Below are 21800 nucleotides of genomic sequence, written 5' to 3'. Positions count from 1 at the left end.
TGGATGAATGAAATGTGAAATGTGGTACCAGCCTTAAATTTGCAAAACAAATTTACCTAAACGTACGAATGAATCAATCTAACCTAACCTGAATCTGCGCTGGATTTTCGTCACCTGACAAGCTCAAGATCAAACAGTGACAGTTAACACATGTGAAAATAAATAAATTAAATATCTATGGTATTTCAGATTAAAGCAAAGTGTGAAGTACTTACTACTTTTACAAATCACTTGTAACAATAAACAAATATGTGCCAGGAATTATGTGTTGATATTTTATTGTGAATGATTGTACCAGGCTGGTCATTTCTACTACACAATGAGGACTACAGGTGGTCATTTTGGTCTGGATCATATAATTATGTTATATGACCGACCCAACCTCGGTCCCACATCACAATCACGAGCGATAATGTGGCCCCCAGAGGAAAAAGTTTGGTGACCCCTGATGTAGTGATTAATGAGATGATGTTATTTGTTGTGTTTAATGTTTGTCCTGTCTTGTCTACACATGGGAAAGAGAGAATTTTGATTCCTTTTTATGTCCTGTACATGTGAAGAAAGAGACAATAAAGCTAACTTTGAACTTTGAAGCAAGAAAACACCTGGAATAAATCAAAAACACACCTATGGAACATACCAGGCTGAACACAAGCAGGTGACAGACCATCTACCAGAAAAGTTACAAAGCTCACCTTGTAATGTATGTTTTTTGCCTCTATAAAACACTAAATAAAGAAAAAAAATTTAAATATGTTATGCAGACATTTACAATATGAAGAATATAAGCCAAAACAAAATAGGCAGCACACTTTCCTTTATCCTACTTCACCCAGTAACAATTTCTCCCCAGACTGTGGATGTCAAAACATTTTTAGTGCCTCAGTCCTGCAGGAACCTCTGACAGATCCCTCCTAAGTGCATATAAGCGCTCAGTGTGTGTGTATGTGTGTGTGTGCGTGTGTGTGTGTGTGTGCGAGCTCGAGCTGTCAGACCCTTCTCTGTCAGTTTTCATGAAGCTCGTGAGTTTGGAGCAGCGCTGAGTTCATTAGAGCAGCGTTGACGTGAGCCTCAAACTTCAAGTGAAATCTCTATAGAGCTCTGCCTCCTGCTGCTGCATTCCTCTCTCCACATCACCGGTTTGTGGAAAAGAAAAATACAGAACAGTAATGTAGACCTGCTCAGTTATACGCAGCAGACGATATTAACCATTGTACCATCAGTGGCTACTGGTAAAATCACACAAACAAATAAAGGATTCACATAATTGGCAATTGTCTCTATTTTTTGGCACCATAACAGAATCTTTAGACATTAGACATTTATGTATCAGTAGAACATGTATTTCAGACTAAACTGCAAATCCCCTTTAAATTTAATCTAAATTTAATCTAATGTAAACAGTTTTATAAGATTTTTTTCCACTTACACTTTTTACTGAACATATTTTGTGGTGGTTGGTCATTTTTATGCCTTTTAATTAAAGATAGGTTACCTGGAGAAGCCGCGGGGTGGCGCTGTTGTTCTCCTTTTGACAGAGACATGAAAGGTCTGCTCCGTTGGAAACCATGGAAACACCGGATGTTTAATTAAGAGGATTTCACAATTAAAGTAGATAATTTTTTTCTTTAAATTGACATTTATCGTTACATTACGTATTTTGGGTCAAATATGCAAGTAGTTTATCAGTACATTTCATCATTACCATAAGCAAATTGAAAGGATTCTAGTTTTGTAAAGGGAATATGATACATACCTCGATACATTGCACTTTCGGTTTAATACGATATATTTCAAACCGATTCAATACAGTTCAATAAAAAAATAAAGGCTAAATGATGTTTGTGACACTAAAACTGTTTGTTAAACCGCTTCTTGTGCAAAGTTAATGTAAAACACACCCATTTTAACAATAACCAATAATAAAAACAGTGAAAATGTCAAATTTGTTGCATAAATGAGTTTTCTTCCTCTGAACAAGCGACAAAACTGTAGCGCTGTAACAAAATTATTTAGTAAAATATACCCAAAAATACTGTTGGCGATATATCGATACAGCAGACCACGATATTGATACTGTATCACCACATTAAACGATACGATATAACAATATTTTGATATTTTTGCACACTCCTAGTAAAGTCTCACTTGGATTGGTTGTAATGTTGCAACTAAGCATGTATTTTATAAGATGATGTATGTGGGGATATTTCAATTTATTTTTCAGTTTATTTATTTATTTATTTTCAGTTTATTTTTCATTTATTTATTTATTTATTTTCAGTTTATTTTTCAGTTTATTTATTTATTTATTTTCAGTTTATTTTTCAGTTTTTTTATTTATTTATTTCACTTTTTAATACAAAATCATAGATGAGCCTAGTTTTCCAATTTGACTGCATCATCTAAAATAAAATTAATTAGGCCTTCTTGAGATGGGATTTTAAAAGCTCATATCTTTGTGGGCATAGCTAAAAAAATATAACCTAACCTGTAATTATTGTGGGCCTCATTTTGGTATAATTATGTCAGGTTTATTGTGAAAACCGCAGACGGATGTGGCGCTTTTGTTTCGCGGTGACTTGATGCGCTTGGAGTAAAACCTCGGAAAGCGGTAGGAGGAGGACGCCAACTCCGGAGCACCGCGGACTGGAGCCAAACTGCCCCTCGTCGCGGACACAAGTGGCCGGTGCAGGCGGCTGTGGACTCGGGGTTATCGGAGGGAACACGGAGAGGACTGTAATGAACCGGGGCGATCCGTTTACTCACCGACTTTTTGTTTAGTAGCGCACCTGGAAGTTACCGCTCAAAACTTTCGCCGTCGGTAAGTGGTCCGTCTGGTTGGCCTGCCACACAGAGCGCGTTACCCACATGTCTCTGCCTTGTTCCTGGTAGTTTTTCCCAGGAACTAGTCTGTAGGCACCGCCAGGCTTCGCTCCCCGGGGACCCGCGCAGGTAACAGGGCTGGTCGGTGTACCTTTACGCACACACGGTGACGCACGGATCCTTTTGAAACTACTTTGTGGCCAGAGGCTGCAACCGTGGAGCGAAACCAAGGAGGCGCCGCGCAGCTGTAGAGAAAGCCGACGGTCAGAGCGCAGGAGCGGGCATGGATGTACCAGAGGAGAGCGGGAGACAGCGGGGAGAAGGCTGGAGGAAAGCGGCGATGAGGAGCAGGAAGATACCGGTGGATACGCTTTACGTCGTGGGCTTTATCTGCTTACAAGGTTGGTACTGAGCTGCTTTTGTGTTTTGCATGTCTTGAGCACTTTGATTTGGTTAATTTTACTTCATTTAGACACTGTTTTTAGCTGGAATAACGCTTTAATTCTTTCATTCATATGTGAGAAGCCGCGCGCGTTGCCTTGTCTCCTGTTTTGATGTGAAAGTTGTGGAGTACACGCCAATTGGACATTTGCAACTTTAATCAATCCACATTCTTGAAGGCAATGTAAATGGGAGTTTGTGTTGTTTTGGGGGACTTTAGAGGCCCCCTCCCCCCGCCATTGACCCCACACTTAGCGGGGGGTAGCAGAGAGAGACGGGGCACTGTAGTAGCCCATGTTTTGGAAGAAGGACTTTTTCCTCACTTTTGGACAGAGTAGTTTAAGCCAAATCTAGATATTAAAGCAAAATGTGTTTTTAAATATTTTCCTGTGTAATTTGCAGGATGGTTGCAGTTTTCCATGATTCAACCAACCCAGTGCTACTCAGCCATGTCATTATGTATTCCCCAGACTGTCCTCAACACACTGGACACGCCATTTCTGATTATCATATTCATAACTGTGTTTGCTGTTTTGAACTGCCTCCGCATCCTAAGCTCGCCATATCTCAGACTAAACCTCTTTCATAGTTTAAAAGCAGTGAAGTTTCCTATGAATATGGATGCGATATTTGCACTTTGAGACTAACTTCGTCATGCCAAATATGAAGTTTAATTTAAAAGATTATATCAAGACAAACCATTTAAATTGAAAAAGTATGGAGCAAGAAAGCTTTCAGAAATACTTGTGTACACAGGATAGAAATCCATGCATATTTGTCTGTAGTTGAGCATAAAATAAATATTCTTAAACTTTCAAATGAGTCCAGTTGTACATAAAATGTATTTTGTGTTTTTTAACCATCAGAATACAAATTGAAAAGTTACAACATCAAGAATCACAGTCATGAAATGAAAATTTATGATTACACTTTCTTCAGTATGAATACAAATTCATAGACGCGACTCGACTGTCAAAAATACATCATCACTTCACAGGGATTATTCAGTGAACAGAAGAAACATCGATCAAGATGCCAGACTTTTGTGCTGCATATGGACTAAATCAGGACTGATCCAATGACTGATCCAATGACTGATCCAATGACTGATCCAATGACTGATCCCAGGACTGATCCCAGGACTGATCCCAGGACTGATCCCAGGACTGATCCCAGGACTGAACCGGGACTAAAACAGGTCTTTATATGGTCTTTGATTTGTACTGAAGAAAGTGTAATCATAAATTTTCAGTTTGTGATTGTAATTCTTGATGTCGTAACTTTTCAGTTCGTATTTTGAAGGATAAAATACACACCATACATTTTATTTGAGAGTTTACAAACATTTATTTTATGCTCAACTACAGCCATATATGCGTGGATTTCCCAAATATGCACTGATTTCTATCCTGTGCACGTGAATATTTCTGAAAGCTTTCTTACCCCATAAAAAAGGTGAGTGCAAAACACATTTCCAAATTTCAAACTTTTTGCTGAACATGTCTGTGCAAATACATATGTTGTAAATAGTGTGCTTTATAGAAGTAATTTCCAAATATATTGATTACAAAAGTAGAAGTAAATGTAATATTGTTCTACATGTTTAAAAACTTTAAGGAAAAATGAATTGGCTTTGACCTGATGCCCTCCCACAAAGCTACAGTCTTAAGTTCACAACCCCAGTGCAGAGACAGCCAATAGAAGCTCCCTCCTGGTTTTGGGGGAAAAGAATGCTCTTATCCTGCCAACGATCGCCTCATTACCTCTCCACTCATCATGTCAAAACTCAGTCACTTTTATCTGATCTAACCATGCAGCCTGAATGGGAATAGCAGCACCCAGGACTGTATACAGCACTGGGGTCTTCAACACAAGCCTGATAGTTTAAAGTGGTTGAAAAATTCCTTAAGTGTGTCTGCCATCCCCCTCCTGTCTCCTCACGGTGCCCATTTTGGGATGAATGTGTCCTCTGTGTGCGAGCTGCAGGGGAGACCGGGCCTAAACATGCAACAGGGCTTCTGCGAATGTTTATAAAGCGAACAAGTAAAGAGCATAGCCAGGTGTATACTGTTATGGCAGCTTATAAAATGTCCATGCCTATTATCCATATGAAGTCTTACACGTGAGAAGAACTTTGTGGGCTGATGTTGACTGATTGTATTTTTGGTCATGAATTTGCCTCACTGGATTCCATTGTAAGCTTTAGTATTATCTTGGTTTGTACACTATACATCTTAAATATTAGCTATTAGGATTTTGTAAGAAGTTATATATATATTTTACAGCATGAATGTGACTTGGTTTAACGGAAATCTATTTTCTAATATTATAGAGATTAGGGTTCAATTTAAAATATGTGTGCTAAAGGTCCATAGGCACGTGTTAGCCAAAAAATAAACAAACAAAAGAACCATGGATAAGCTGCTGGGCCTTTTCCACTCACTGTCAGAATAGTTTTGAATCGATGCCAAGTAGTGTATTTATCATGTTAAAATCTCCATTGGTTTGGGATTGGTCTAACAAATGAAAGTTCTAGGTGTGACATGATCCCAGTGTAACCAATGTAAAGCCGATTATTGTCTATAAATTCACACAAATGCCCCAGTCTGACAACTGGAATCATGACAAATGGACTGATTGATTTATTGTGACATGCCTTTTGTCCACTCTACAAGAAACTATTTAATCAGTGAATCTTTTTCAGAGCTCTACTGTTGGCAGCAGTGCCAAAAGGAGTGGCATCAAAGTTGTTCATCAAAATAAACAGGGCAATTTATATCACTTTCCCATGATACATAAAGTAGCTCAAGCATACCGTTCAGATTTGCTGGTACTTTATTCCATAGAAAGTCAATGTAACATTTTAAGCAATTGTTTACTTACAAAACCAAATTATTTTACAGATAATCTACTAAAAGAAATCTCTCATTTTATTTTATTTAGCGTTTTGTAATCGCAACAAAGCAGTCAACATGTGATGCCAAGTTCAATAGTCATTTTACCTCTGCGGTGCTTCCAAAGACGTCACCCATAGAGAACAGAGCAGTGGAGCAAGTCATGGCACAAAAAACAGGAGTCAAGTTCAAAAAGATGTCCATTAAAACTGAATAAACAAATGTGAAAAATGACAAAGAACTGTAGCCATGTTGAGAAACCCTCCCCTGGCCTCAGATATAGCAAATCTCTCTTTTGTCATGCTGTTTTGTGCTTCATCATGCCTGACTATTGTGAGTCCACCGATTCTGGTAATTCGAGTAATGATCGGGATTATTGCCTCATACAAAATTAGCAAATGGTTTTCAACTGGGCGTGTTAAGTTCTTCAGTGGAGTTGTAGTAAATTCCATCATATAATGCAATTCTTTCTTGCAGTCACATAAATTAAATGGAATTATGCAAACCTGTTTTCATAACAGAGCAAGTTTGTTGTTTTTTTCCCAGTCAAAGTTGGCCTTTATGCTGGATTTGATAAACTAGCTTCTGTATTTAAAAGAATCATAACTTTTAGCTTATGTTATGCTAATTCATATATTATTTATTGCAACTTCTGTGTTTCTCATTTATACAGGAGACTATGGAGGCCCCGTAGTTTAAAATAAGATGGACTATATATTGGTAAAACAAAATTAGACTTTGCTGCTTATTGAATCTAGCCAGGCTGGTGCAACTTAGTGCCGTCGCTAAATTTCATTTCTCTCCAGCGACTAGGACAGGAATTAGAATACACTAGACAGTTCCCAAAAACCCCGGAAGTGCGAGTTCGGACACCAGACAATCAGCGAAGAGCCATACATTCTGTGTTGGCAACGATTCTCGAGATCGAGGATTTAAAGCCGGAACAAAGAGAATGTTTGGTGAATTTTATCAGGGGGATACATGTTATTGCCTTTCTTTCTACGGGGCTTGGGAAAAGCTTAATACACACACCACGACCACACATAGCAGTGATTGGTTAGATTAAAAAAGTACCTGTCTACTGTCGAGCGAACGAATCCTAATGCTGCGAGGTCAGACAGTTTCCACAAAGTGAAACCGGCTGATGAATCAGGCTACATGAATCATCAAAAACCGATGAAAGAAACTACACACTGGTCAAAAATGAGTGTTTACAGATTAAATCTAGGCAGTAAGTGACATTTACACTCCACAAATTGAATGAAATTAAATAATTCAAGTAAAACTCATTTGTGCCATCATAGTCTTAACAAAACCTATTGGAAACTTGCTTCTCATACCATTTTACTTTCCATATACCTGTTTCTAAGCTTAATATCCTCGCACTAACATGGGAAATAAACGCTTCATAATAGCTCCTGACCTCTCCGACCTGTTTTGGCTGTTGGTGATCAATTCCAGTCAAGTAAATAAAGAAAAATGTGATTGGAACAGCCAGGTTTAAGTGATGATTACTGACCTTGTTGACCCCTGAGCCTGCAACCCGTCTGTTTATGAAATCTGCTGTTTTCTCTGGTTTAGCTGAGACTATGTGGCCCTGATTGGTGCGGTTTCTCTCAGGTCTCAAATTCCTCTCTCCCTGTATTGGTCCCCTGTTTGGTCTGGGGGGATCTGGACTTGTTTATTGACTTGGTGCCTGGTTTTTCATGGCTGTAGTCTGGAGCTGAAGGAGGCTTGCATGCACCCTCCATTACCACAACTAAAACCCTTTGTTGTGCAGTGGGGTAGTTATGATCTGCTCGCTGTTGTACACCGTGTTTCAATTGGTCCTGGTGCCACGGTATTGTCGCAAACACGAAATTTTAACTCGAGCTGCCAAAACATACTTGATGACTATTGTAACTTCAAGCAGTGTATGAAATCTTGTTGTCACAATATTTTTTTCAATCTCAAGGAAAAGGCTTGATATTCAGTACTGATTTCAATACAGTGTTGTTTACAATACACATGTTTAATATTGCATGTGGTCTCATAGTTCTGAGATCAAGCCCATTATAAAACTATTCTGGAAAGGTTCAATGTCCTATTTTATTTAGTTTAATTTTTTTTTCTCAGTATTGATACTACATTATACTACATTATGGAAAAAATCATTATCACGATTATTTTGGTCAATATTGAAATTGCGATTATTCAAACACTCTGTTATTGGTCATTTACGCAAAACTTTCAAATTGAAAATAAATATAGACTACAAATTTGTACCTTAAAGAGCAGTTTGTATAAAACAAAAAAATTTAATAAAATATACTTTGAACATGTACTAAGGCATAGAAAAACATAAATGTATCCAAAATAAACTCTATATCCAGCTGTTCTTCAATCTCTATATTTTAAAAAATGAAATAAATATACTTATTTATATAAACATGTCCCAACATAAACTTTTAAACTTTATCGTTTCAACTCGATTATGAGTTTGGAGATCATTTGACACAAATCGAAATCGCAATCAAAATTCAATTAACTTCACAGCCTTAGTATTGATACTAGTTACTGCTTGATTATGGAAAAAATCATTATCACGATTATTCAAACAATTGTTTTTTAGTTACACGATGAATTTATTCAGCATTTCTCTCTCTCTCAAAAAAAAAAATGTATTATTGAAAATAAATATAGGCTACAAATATGTACCTTAGACCAGTTTTGCGATGTATAAAACATTAAAATCAATAAAATATACATTGAGCATGAAATAAGGCATGGAAAAACATCAATGTATCCAAACACATAAATTGTTTCAACTCGATTATATGAGTGTGGAGATTGTTTGACGCACAAATTCGCAATCAAAATCTGATTAATTGCACAGCCTTAATAGTAGTAATAGTTTTGAGAATTTGGTTGCTTTTATTTTGACAGCCATAGTTTCAGATAATTTATTTTTAATCGTCTTTTTAACAGCACCACTAAAATGATATTGGTACCTTTTTATATTTTGTTTGTGCTGTTAAATAGACCATTGGATTTCAAAAGTGGGTCGCTGGAGAATTTGACTGTAGCCTCTGCGTACAGTACAGATTTATACATACATAAACTGTGCATGAAACAGTGGCTTAAAGATGTACGCGCCGTAAAGCTTGTCGTAAAGAGCCTTGTAAAAATCCTTCATGTGGTAAAGGTAATGTAACCATGAAACAGCACAACCTTGACTCGTCTATTGGTTGTTATAGTAACGTTTCTATAGGTTATTACCGACATCGCCCCCGCCGTTTGTCACGTCTTCCATAAACTCTGAAGATGAGAAACGCCAAGATGCACATATCTACAGTACTTTCATTTCTCACACTAAAATGACTCATGAATTATTTTAAGCTAAAACATGATTAGAGTTGTATTCTTGATACTGAAAATGTGGTTCGACTGGTAAACACCCATAAAGCTGCTTAGAGAATACATTAACATTAACATTGCATACACATATTACATTATTGAGTGAAAATCTGATGAAAATATTGATTGGCATAATGTTATAGGCTACATGTCATTGCTGGTGGAGACCTTGTGTTGCTAATGGGTTTGGTATAACTTATGTAGCTATAATTTATATCTATATGGTTCAGTGTGTGGTGAAGATTCAATAAATGCACTTTTAATAGAGCCTTAATAGACTTTACCTCATTTTCAACTCTAGCAAAGTCTGAATATGGCTCTTGATCTTTTGAAATTAGAGATTTGTTTTGCCAGTACTTGGTGGACTGGCTTGGCTCCAGCGTTGAAGATCAAGGTCATGACTCAGAAGCTTTTGGAATATTTTTCTTTTTGTACTTGAATCCTGGATTAGAGTACTGAGAGATGTGGTCAAATATTTGTACTCTATCCCCAGGAGAGTAAACGAACTGCATGCATGTTTATTCGAATCAGCATTTCCATCATTTCTAGTCAAATCAATCATCATTTTGACGTGTAGTATTGAGGATTTGTGTCTCCTATATTATCCAAAAGTGACTCTTGTGAGATTTTAGCCATGTTAGAATGTTCTTACCTCCTCAGTATTCAAGTTCACAACTGCATTTTACCTTTTAGTTCAGTAGAGACAGGCAATTTCAGGGTTAAAATGATCCAAATGATGTAATATTGATGTAAATAAAATGTAAGTGTATGAAATGAAACAAAACACAACCTATACTTGTGACCTAGATAAAAAATAATAGTGTAATATGGGCCCTTGAATGGCTAGATGTGCTAAACTAGGTCTAGGCTCTGTACCATTGCGAGTTTGAGCTAAAGCCTTTACTCTTTGAAAGCTTTTATTTATATAAGGTGGACAGTATAAGTGGTCTCCTACTGTTTCTATACCTTTTATCTTCTGTGTGATAACCTCTGGTCTCAAGTTTGATGTAAAAGTAATGAATACAGGTGTTTCTACTAGCTCAGTACTGCACAGACATCTCCCACTTAAACTACAGTAAATCATGACAACATTCTCCCCCTCTAAGACGGCGAGAGCGCCAGAGTTTAAGAGAGAAATAAAATCCTTGGAGGGTTCCCACGGTGTAGCCAAAGCATGCGCCGCTGCCGACCCATTCAAATGCATCTGATCAAAACGTGCAGGAATGCCTAATTTGGCCCGTTTGAAGAAGACTAGGGGAGAGAGAAAGAAAAGAGGAAAGAAGGCTGGCATGTCATTGCATAATCCTGTCCGCGATTAACCCTTTGTGTCCGGGGGCTGAATGAACTCATCATGGCAACGGCCACAGGGGCAGCAGCGACGACAGCGCACTCAATCAGACGTGGAACTGTCCCGCTGCTGAACAATGGGAGACTCTATAGGGCTTCATTTGCACTGTTTTGTCGTGGGATTTATCTTCTTTTTTCCCTCTTAATTGTATTGGATAGATGTGGAAAGTAGTAAAAATTCATTTTTTTGTCAATTTTATTTTAATATCATTCTATTAAAGTTGTATGCTTAGAATGTATTCTTATAAGCTTTGTTTGATTCTTACAAAAAGTGATGCTAGTTCCAATTACTGCATTAAATCTGTCAAACAAATATAAAGAAGTGATTTACCAGTGTCCTGTCAGAAGTTAAAGAAGCCTCTGAGATGAGCGCTGAAACATTCACACCAAAAACTTCTGAGAGTTGATAGAATTATGTTTGTATGTTTTATTTTGCAATGAAACTTACCTGAATGGTGGTGGGATTACAATACATCTATTTAACCGACTACTAGTCAGACTGGCGTCACCGAGTGCCTCCGTTCAATTTCATTTCTCTCCAACGACTCGGTCAGGAATTGGAATATGCTTGACAGTTTGCAAGAACCCCTGAAGTTGTAGACTGTGACCGGGTCCCCTTTTGTGGTACAGCACAACAGTAAACAAAGAGGTCGAGATGGATGTAGACAAAGACATACATTCTGTGTTGGCAAGATCGAGGATTTAAAGCTGGAACAAAGAGAATGTTTTGGTGAATTTTATCAAGGGGAAAGACGTTATTGCCCTTCTTTCTACGGGATTTGGCACATTACATATGTCAAGACCAAATAGCAGCGATTGGTTAAATAAAAAAGCACCCGCCTACTGTCAAGCGAATGAATTCTAATGCTGCGAGGTCAGACGGTTTCCACAAAGTGAAATCCGCTGATGAATGAGGCTAATCGACTACTAAACTTGGTTGCAGACAGTGTTGGGTAGATAACACATAAAGACATGTTTTAATATGTTTCTGTTAGACTGACATAATGTAAAAAAAGGAGACATTTTGTCAATATTGCCATTCGTTTTATTTACTGTATGCTTTGATCTGACAGGTTTAAGTCGAGGCTGACTGGACCATAACTGCCTTGTTACTTGCCCCTTGTTTTTTCTTCCTTCACATTTGTGCTAACCCTAACAGAGTTCAAAGTTCACTGTGGCATCACCGTGGAAACCAGCACGCCGCTCGGCTAACCCTTGTAGCCTCTCACTCTTGAGCCAAAACAACGTAAGAGCAGAGTGGCTTTTCCAGCTCTGCGCTCAGAGGATCTGAATCTCTCAAAGCTGTTCCCTGTTTCTTTGAGTCCTTTCTCATAGTTTTGGACTTGAACCAAATCCTTCACTATAACCGCTGCTCGTCCAGGCTTTTCAGTGGTCGTCTTTTCAACTGTCTGCTCAAGAATTCCCCTCCACTGCAATGTTTTTTGGACGGATTTCCCTTTCAAATGGGCACTAAAAGGGAATGGATAAAACTGAATGCCTTTCGTAGGTGTAGGCACTTTTGTATTAGTGTGATATGATATGGCAGAATGAAGACTGTAGTGCTTCAGTACTTTTCAGTTCAATACTTAAATACAGACTTTACTTTATACTAGGGATGTAACAGTAACTGAAATATCATTATATCGTATCATCAAAGTTATATAATAATATCGTGGACCATCACAACATATCAAATTACAAGCCTCTTCGTTTAAATTAAGAGTTATGAAGCAGCAATAGTTTAAAAAGACAGAGAACTACATAGACCATGATCCTTTGCTCCATTTCAGTGTAGACTACAAAAATAAATAACAGTTCTAAGCACTTTTAAGTCTTCGTTCTTTGGGTTCAGTCTTGTCAAGGCATTTTAAGAGGAAAAAGTAGCATATTCAGAGTTTTGTTTGCTTCCACAAAATATTGCAATAAATATCATATCGTGAAGTGTATATCGTGAAAATATTGTACCGAGAGATTTGGATATTGTGACATTCCTACTCGTGAGCCTCCCCACCATATCGTGAGCTTTCCCATGATATCGCAATAAATATCGTACTGTGAGGTTCATACCGTGACGATATCTTATCATGAGACTTGGATATTGTTACACCCTTGCTTTACACTTTAAGATTCCCCGCCCACTCCGCCTTATTGGGCCTCTTCTGTCCCCTGAGTGATTGACGGGGGAATATAACCAACAGCAATTAAGTGCAACCTCTTAGAATTTTATACATTTCATGAAAACAATATAAAGCCAAGTGTAAATTAAGCAAAACAAAACCTGAATTGTGACCTACAGGCTACATAAACTGTTTGTATTGTAATCTGTTGCTCACCCCTTTCAGTGTTACAGTAAAACAGAGTTGAAGTTGGTTTCAGAGGAAAAGCTATACACGTTTTGCACAGTATATTGGCCTGGTGTAAGTTTGGATCCCAAAAGTCAATATTGCACAGTTGTCGTAGTAGCAGTATCTATTATATATTGCATGGCTTGGTGCAAATCCGTGAGGTGTTTTTTGAAGGCTCCGTATAACCTTGGCTCTCCCTTTGAAAGGAGGGTTGGTATGGAAACACATTTCTATAGGAAGCTATTGACTTGACTCCTATAATGCACACTTTTGTTCAGTTGTGCTTGAGAGAAAAAAAAAAGTGTATGTATAGTCTTTCAAGCTTTTCCACTTTATTCATAAAAGTGCAAGACATCAACTGTGTGTCATTTACAGAAGTGTAAACTACTTGTTGATATTACAGTTAGCAGCACCATTAACACTTAACTTCGATGCCTTGAATCTTTGTGTAATTTCATGTGGGAAATTACTTGGGTCATTGTTGTTCAGTTGTTCATTAAAGGGCCTGTATTATGCTATTTTCTGAACTATCTTATACGTAATCTTATTTCCGCACCAGAAACCTGGACTAGAGTCAATTTTATGTAATGTACGACCTTCTAAAAGCACCTTGAATTACTTGTAATTAAATGGAAAAGGGGAAAAAAGGCATAGCATAATAGGATAATGTATTAAGTCTGATGTTTAATCCCATGTGTGTTGTACAGAAGAAGAAAACAAATCCTCTCTGGAGTTCTTTGGAGCTCCCAATTTTTACTTTTAATTTTTTTGCATATATATTNGGTTCACACTTGCAAAGAGACCGCATCAAAACTGGGATTAAAGTGGGACTAAACCAGGATTAAACCAGGTCTAAATCAGGACTAGACCAGGACTAAACCAAGACTAGAACAGGACCAAACTAAGTCTACATCAGGACTAAACAGGGCTCAAACCCAGATTAAGAGCAAATTACACACCCTGAGTCACAATCTATACTGAACTCATTAGTCCCTTTTGACATTTGAAGTCCATAATATCGAATATACATAAACATAATTGCATTTTTCTTTTTAAATAATGAAAATACTGTAAATGTACTGTATAATGTGCTGTTTATTTTTTCCTTTTGTACTAATGAAAAGTACTGTACTTGCATTGGTCCTTCCCTATATAAATAAAGATCAAATTTAATGAAAATATATAAAATGATTGGAGCTGTGTAAATTTACATACAGTTTATTATATTATTGCACTAATTATTGTGTTTTTCCATACAGATTAAAAGCTGGCAGTGATCTCTTAAACATTCTGCCATTATGTAGACTTTGCTTGATCTCATTCTAGTCCTGGTCTAGTTCTTCTTTGCTCCTAGTTACAACATCTTTTGCAAGACATGATTACTACATAATCTGAAGACTGATGGTTCAATTCCTGCTACTAGCATTTCATATTGTTTTTTCCTTCGGCAAAACACCTCTGCCACCTGGCTTGTATTGCTGCGCTAATGTATCAGTGTGATTGCAGTGGATAATTATTCTATTTGCCGGAGTCACTGAAATATACCTCACACAGGCTTGTTGACAGTGATATTACCGTTATGTCAAATTTGCTCAACCTCAATCATACAACCTCACAATATCTCACACAGCATACGTATATTATATTATGTTGTATTTAGTCTGAGCCCAGGGGCAGAGCAGTGTTCACAAACTCATCACTGGACTAAACGAGGGCCTGATGTGAAGAGTCCCACAGGGGCCCGGTCATTCAAATGGACCTCAGGCAGTTTTGTGTCTGACTGCTGTGGTTGGATATTGCTCTGTGACTATGTGCCCAAAGCTATATATTTGTAAGGCATTCTGGTACTGTGTGGTAAGACTGATGGAAAAGTATTCTGAGGGGAGCGGAATAATAATGACAAGCAGAGATTGATATACAAAAAATGTCTGCTATGGCAATAAATTAAAATAGATACCGGTAATCATGTTTTTTTTTTTACTTATAATGACTGATCTCAATCTCAATTGTGTTTATTCTTTTCAAAAACTAAATTAAACTGCTGACACACACACACACAATTGATTTCATGAACATAAACAAGCCAGATCAGTGCCATTTCATACAAAAAGAAAAATCCTCAAGTCTAAGCTCTGCTCCACACCACATGCTTTTCCTGACATTATCAAATAAACAGGATTGAATCTCGATCTCCATTCAAATTCAATTAATTGCCCAGCCCTAGCTTGTAATAATTTCTTAATAAGGATAAACTGAGGTAAAAGTATTTTAAAAAGATAACTGTTGGCGCTTAGACCCTGGCAATAGGAGGTGTCATTGCTGCTTTTAGTGGAAGTCAATTCAAACTTGGCAAACTGTATTTTACCAATCCTTCAGTGTTGCTTTGCCACTGTTCGGTTATGTACTGTTTTGAAGATGCCAAACTAACTTTTCAGAGCTTTATGACATGTTAAAATTGTTCTTTCTTATTTACCTACTCAAAGCTGTATTTAGAGTGATTCATGCATGTTTGAGTCATCTTTATTCTCCTGAAGTCAAGATGTCATTGCTCAGAAAATTCATATTTCCCCTACACCCTATGCACAGCCACCCCTCTGTACTTTCTTCAGTGGCAGCTCTGGGCTGAATGACTCCCAGAGACACCATGAGGATCAACTCAGAGGTGCAGAGGATAGACTCAGAAAAGGCACAGAGAATAGACTCATAGATGCAGAGGAATGACACAGAGGAGGTGCAGAGGATAGACTTAGAGGAGGTATAGAAGATAAACTGAAAGGTGCAGAGGTTAGCCTTATAGGGGCAGAGGATAAACTCAGAGGTACAGAGGGTGTCCTGTGGTGGAAGACTCTCATAGGGAGCAGTTGAGAGGACGAGGGGGCTTTGTTAAATGAGTGTGGAAAGTCGTGGTGCTGATTATGAAAACGTCCTCTAGTGTTTTGTGAATATTTGGAGGAGGGATTAGGGGTTATTTAAAAAACTTCAGCTGTCTCAAGTGTTTATCGCAGTTTATTAAGAACTGACTGCTCCAAAGGCTCCTGGGAACAGAGCTTTTTTTTTTTTAGTTTGTCACTAGTTATTTTTGTCCAGCCAACCATTTTGTGTGTGCAATATCTGGTGTAGTGCAAGTTTTGTGTTATCCACAAACCTTAAAAAAATCCTATCCCTGTTTTTAGTATCATTTAATTATTGCTTCCAAATATATGTTGCCAGTTTGTCAGTAATATATTAAGTAGTTTCCTCACATACTTGCAGTTGGGATAAAGAATTGTGTGGTTAATTTAATGGGGCTGCAATGCATTTGCAAACACACTGAAATAGCAATTTGAATGGTAGCAATTAGCTCACTGTGAATTCTATGATAGTATGTTGAAATATAATCAGTAGTTTGGATCTGAATAAAAATGCTCTGAAAGGTATTCACTAGTATCTGATGATACGTAAAAAATATGTATTGGTTGACCAATCATTTTCTTTAAATTATAAGGATTTATATGGGACAACAGCAAAACCGAGAAGTTGGTGCGTGAGTTAGCTGAGAGTAGAAGATTTTATATTTTTTGGTATTTACATGTAAACAGACAGATGTGTATGTTGTTTCCTAGTACTTTTTTGCATTAATGGTTGTTTTTGTATGAATGCAGGAAGTGCAATTTGGCTCAGGCTACGTTTATACTGAAATGCATCATCGTATCACCATATTGGAAAGATTTGTGTCCAGACACGTCATTTCTGTGTCCTCAAGCCTTCCCTATCCACACAGCTTTGTGCATATTTGTTTACATTTTACAGAAACGAAACTTAAAACCGCATGGCTAATTTGCATAAACTAAGATCAAAAAACAGCTCGCTATTGTGCGCTGATGTGGTTCAGCTTCTGTCAGACTAAAGGATACGACTAAGTGGAATATATGTGTTCTTTCTGTGACAGAGGGGTGTTCTGATAATGGTGAGTCTGTTCTGTGCGTCCATTGTGTTGGAGATGGTTCATGTTAAAGTTTTCAGAGATTATATGTCTGCAAGTTGTACACATAGACCGTATATATGAATGGACATATATTCTTGCCTCTTAGCGTTTTGACGGTGAATTACTTCGCGGCGCATAGACCTACATCAGTGTATCAGCGTTTTCAGGCATCCACACAGTGCTGGATCAGATCTGTACTCAAATGAATTAGTGGGAGCTGGCGGCACCAGATTGTTCCATCTCTGGAGCTGTTTTCCATGGATTAGTGTGGACAAACACTGCATCTGCAACAAGAACGACTCAAATACGTACTAGTGTGGACGGGGCCTCTGTTGACTACAGCCCTAGAGTTTATATTTTGATGACCGTAGTGTGCAATGTCTGCTCCTATGACTCACCTTAGACCCTGCTCTAACCTCAGTCCCTTAAATCTAACCACCACCCTCTACTCATTCTCACAGAGCACCTTGTTTTTGACACCCAAAGGTGACCGCATGTGCACACGCTGCTGATGTGTTAATAGACATTGGCTTGGATTGACGACACTCGTGCCAATTCTGTCTATGAGAATCGCACTTTAGTCTAATTTTAGAGAGGTGAAGGTAAAGTGACAGGCGAGGTCATACATATTTATAGCTATATCAATGGAGAGACAGATTACTGCTGTGTTTTTGAACAGAGGTTAAAATAAGAAATTATATAGTAGTGTTGTCTGTATTTAATTTAAAATTTGGTATAATTTTAATTTGTTTTACTAGATTAACATATATAAAAATCCCTCATAAGATCCACTGGCTAAAGTTTGTTTAAATGTTACTAGTAATGCTTTATTTATGCTTCATTATAAGGAAAACTAAATACAGTTCACAATACAAACAATACAAGGTTATAAAGTCAATCTCATTAAAATCACCAATGTTTCTTTATTTGATAACCTTTTGATCTCAAAAGAATATTTTTTAGATAAATACCTGTAGCCTGATAGAATAAGCCAAAGACCTTTTGTCATCAAAGTAGAGGAAAACTGAGTAAAATGGTTGTGTTGTCTTCAAAGCATCATGTGCCCCCAGTGCCTCATCTCTTTAAAAGGGTTTTTAAATAAACTATTAAACTGTTTCCCATGTGATAGTTTTACATTTGCATTCCTGAGTGGCATTTACAGGCTACTACAGTGTGTTTGCTCTTCACATTTCCTGAGCACATATAATAACTATTACTCTGTTGAATACATTATTAAAGTTATTACCTCCCCCTCCTTTTTCTGTTTGACTGATTGATTAGTTTATTTCAGTTCCAGGTATATTTAATCTTCCATAACAGTAGCATTTGTCATGTAGAAAGAGATTGAAAAGGTGTAGGCTGATCCATATTATTAGGCCTGCCCTTTATACCTTACTGTGATTGTATGCATGTGATTGTATAACTATTCATTCATTATTCATAAAAAACAGAAGGACAATAATAGATAGACAATATATACAACAATAGACTCATAGTATAATGTAGCACATAGTCAGAACTGATTTATCTGCAGAGTTATACATTGAAACTTATTTTTTTACAGAGGAAGAAGAGAGAAGTCATGTCATTTATACAACTGTTCTAACATGGCTCAGACTGATATGTGCAGTCCTCTGAATAGAGCTCTATATACCAATCTGAAATGGCTCTCTTGAGTTGTGAACTCACAAAAATCGTGAGACTTCATCTTCCTGTCAAGGCTGTTCCAGAGATCTACTCTTTTAACCAATGTACACATTTCACGATGTTTGTTCTGACTTTCTTATATATACTCATCGCCAGAAGTGTCAGGGACCAGGCGCATACAAATCAGGTCTCCCATAAGTTTGTTGATGATCTAATCACAGCTGAGAAGACCTTCGCCACCTTTGCTTTCAAATATCCACACATCATACAGAATGACATCTTTTACCTCCTTCAGCTCAGTTTACAAGCATCTGTTTGTGTGTGTATTTTTGACACTCACTCACAGACCATGCTTTTCTCTGATTAGTTAATCCATTTGTCAATCCTCCTGCCCACTGGAAATCCTGTGAGACCCTGTTGCAGATTGCACATCTTTGGCAAATAAGTGGGTAGTATTGACTGTCCAGACAATAAAATGTCCTTTCACGTGTTTCCTTGACATTTTTATTAAAGTACCTGATTAGCAAACCACTCGTGTGTAGCCCATGCAACTGTCCTTGTCTTTTAACATACATATTACGTATGTATGTAATCTGTTGTGCATGTTTCATTGTGGCTTTAAACATCAAATCATTGTGTCTTCTTGCGTGTATTTCATTCTACACCTGCACCCCCAGCAAATACCACAGGGACAAAACAGTGCTTTGAGGTCTGATTATTATGGGCTGCCAACCTACCTCACAGTGCTGAATTGAAATCGCAGCAGCCTTTGTTTGTTGATAGTACCAGTCATGAATTATGTATTGTGGGCTCACAGTTATAAAAAAAACATTGACACAAATTGCGATGCGTGTTGGACAGGATGCCTTGGACGGGGTAACACTGTCAGGGAGGGGGAGAGGGGTGATTCATAACAGGGCCTGGTTTCTCTCACTCACACACACACACACACACGCGCACACAGGTGACAGCAGAAGATGATAGGATGCACGGAAAAAAGAGAGAAGCTGGATTTGTGGGTCGATAACAACATGATAGTTCTAGGTGTGACATGATCCCAGTGTAACCAATGTAAAGCCGATTATTGTCTATAAATTCACACAAATGCCCCAGTCTGACAACTGGAATCATGACAAATGGACTGATTGATTTATTGTGACATGCCTTTTGTCCACTCTACAAGAAACTATTTAATCAGTGAATCTTTTTCAGAGCTCTACTGTTGGCAGCAGTGCCAAAAGGAGTGGCATCAAAGTTGTTCATCAAAATAAACAGGGCAATTTATATCACTTTCCCATGATACATAAAGTAGCTCAAGCATACCGTTCAGATTTGCTGGTACTTTATTCCATAGAAAGTCAATGTAACATTTTAAGCAATTGTTTACTTACAAAACCAAATTATTTTACAGATAATCTACTAAAAGAAATCTCTCATTTTATTTTATTTAGCGTTTTGTAATCGCAACAAAGCAGTCAACATGTGATGCCAAGTTCAATAGTCATTTTACCTCTGCGGTGCTTCCAAAGACGTCACCCATAGAGAACAGAGCAGTGGAGCAAGTCATGGCACAAAAAACAGGAGTCAAGTTCAAAAAGATGTCCATTAAAACTGAATAAACAAATGTGAAAAATGACAAAGAACTGTAGCCATGTTGAGAAACCCTCCCCTGGCCTCAGATATAGCAAATCTCTCTTTTGTCATGCTGTTTTGTGCTTCATCATCATGCCTGACTATTGTGAGTCCACCGATTCTGGTAATTCGAGTAATGATCGGGATTATTGCCTCATACAAAATTAGCAAATGGTTTTCAACTGGGCGTGTTAAGTTCTTCAGTGGAGTTGTAGTAAATTCCATCATATAATGCAATTCTTTCTTGCAGTCACATAAATTAAATGGAATTATGCAAACCTGTTTTCATAACAGAGCAAGTTTGTTGTTTTTTTCCCAGTCAAAGTTGGCCTTTATGCTGGATTTGATAAACTAGCTTCTGTATTTAAAAGAATCATAACTTTTAGCTTATGTTATGCTAATTCATATATTATTTATTGCAACTTCTGTGTTTCTCATTTATACAGGAGACTATGGAGGCCCCGTAGTTTAAAATAAGATGGACTATATATTGGTAAAACAAAATTAGACTTTGCTGCTTATTGAATCTAGCCAGGCTGGTGCAACTTAGTGCCGTCGCTAAATTTCATTTCTCTCCAGCGACTAGGACAGGAATTAGAATACACTAGACAGTTCCCAAAAACCCCGGAAGTGCGAGTTCGGACACCAGACAATCAGCGAAGAGCCATACATTCTGTGTTGGCAACGATTCTCGAGATCGAGGATTTAAAGCCGGAACAAAGAGAATGTTTGGTGAATTTTATCAGGGGGATAAATGTTATTGCCTTTCTTTCTACGGGGTTTGGGAAAAGCTTAATACACACACCACGACCACATAGCAGTGATTGGTTAGATTAAAAAAGTACCTGTCTACTGTCGAGCGAACGAATCCTAATGCTGCGAGGTCAGACAGTTTCCACAAAGTGAAACCGGCTGATGAATCAGGCTACATGAATCATCAAAAACCGATGAAAGAAACTACACTGGTCAAAAATGAGTGTTTACAGATTAAATCTAGGCAGTAAGTGACATTTACACTCCACAAATTGAATGAAATTAAATAATTCAAGTAAAACTCATTTGTGCCACCATAGTCTTAACAAAACCTATTGGAAACTTGCTTCTCATACCATTTTACTTTCGATATACCTGTTTCTAAGCTTAATATCCTCGCACTAACATGGGAAATAAACGCTTCATAATAGCTCCTGACCTCTCCGACCTGTTTTGGCTGTTGGTGATCAATTCCAGTCAAGTAAATAAAGAAAAATGTGATTGGAACAGCCAGGTTTAAGTGATGATTACTGACCTTGTTGACCCCTGAGCCTG

At 37.7% G+C, this 21800-nt stretch overlaps 1 protein-coding gene across 1 annotated transcript in view; it reads left to right on the top strand.

Moving 5' to 3' along the window:
• The first annotated feature begins 2318 nt into the window (after positions 1–2318).
• ptk7b (protein tyrosine kinase 7b) overlaps positions 2319–21800 on the top strand; it is a 168265-nt gene continuing 148783 nt past the window's right edge. Inside the window, exon 1 of the mRNA XM_020933525.2 lies at positions 2319–3227. Coding sequence (XP_020789184.1) covers positions 3110–3227 — 118 coding nt within the window. The 5' untranslated portion in view covers positions 2319–3109. The remainder of the gene's footprint in view (positions 3228–21800) is intronic.

This window comes from Boleophthalmus pectinirostris, unplaced genomic scaffold (assembly GCF_026225935.1).
Source record: "Boleophthalmus pectinirostris isolate CB_2022bp ecotype Guang Dong unplaced genomic scaffold, ASM2622593v1 HiC_scaffold_5, whole genome shotgun sequence".
NCBI classification, from domain to species: Eukaryota; Metazoa; Chordata; class Actinopteri; order Gobiiformes; family Gobiidae; genus Boleophthalmus; species Boleophthalmus pectinirostris.
Note: the sequence above shows the minus strand (reverse complement) of the source record. Positions and strands in the feature narration are given on the sequence as shown.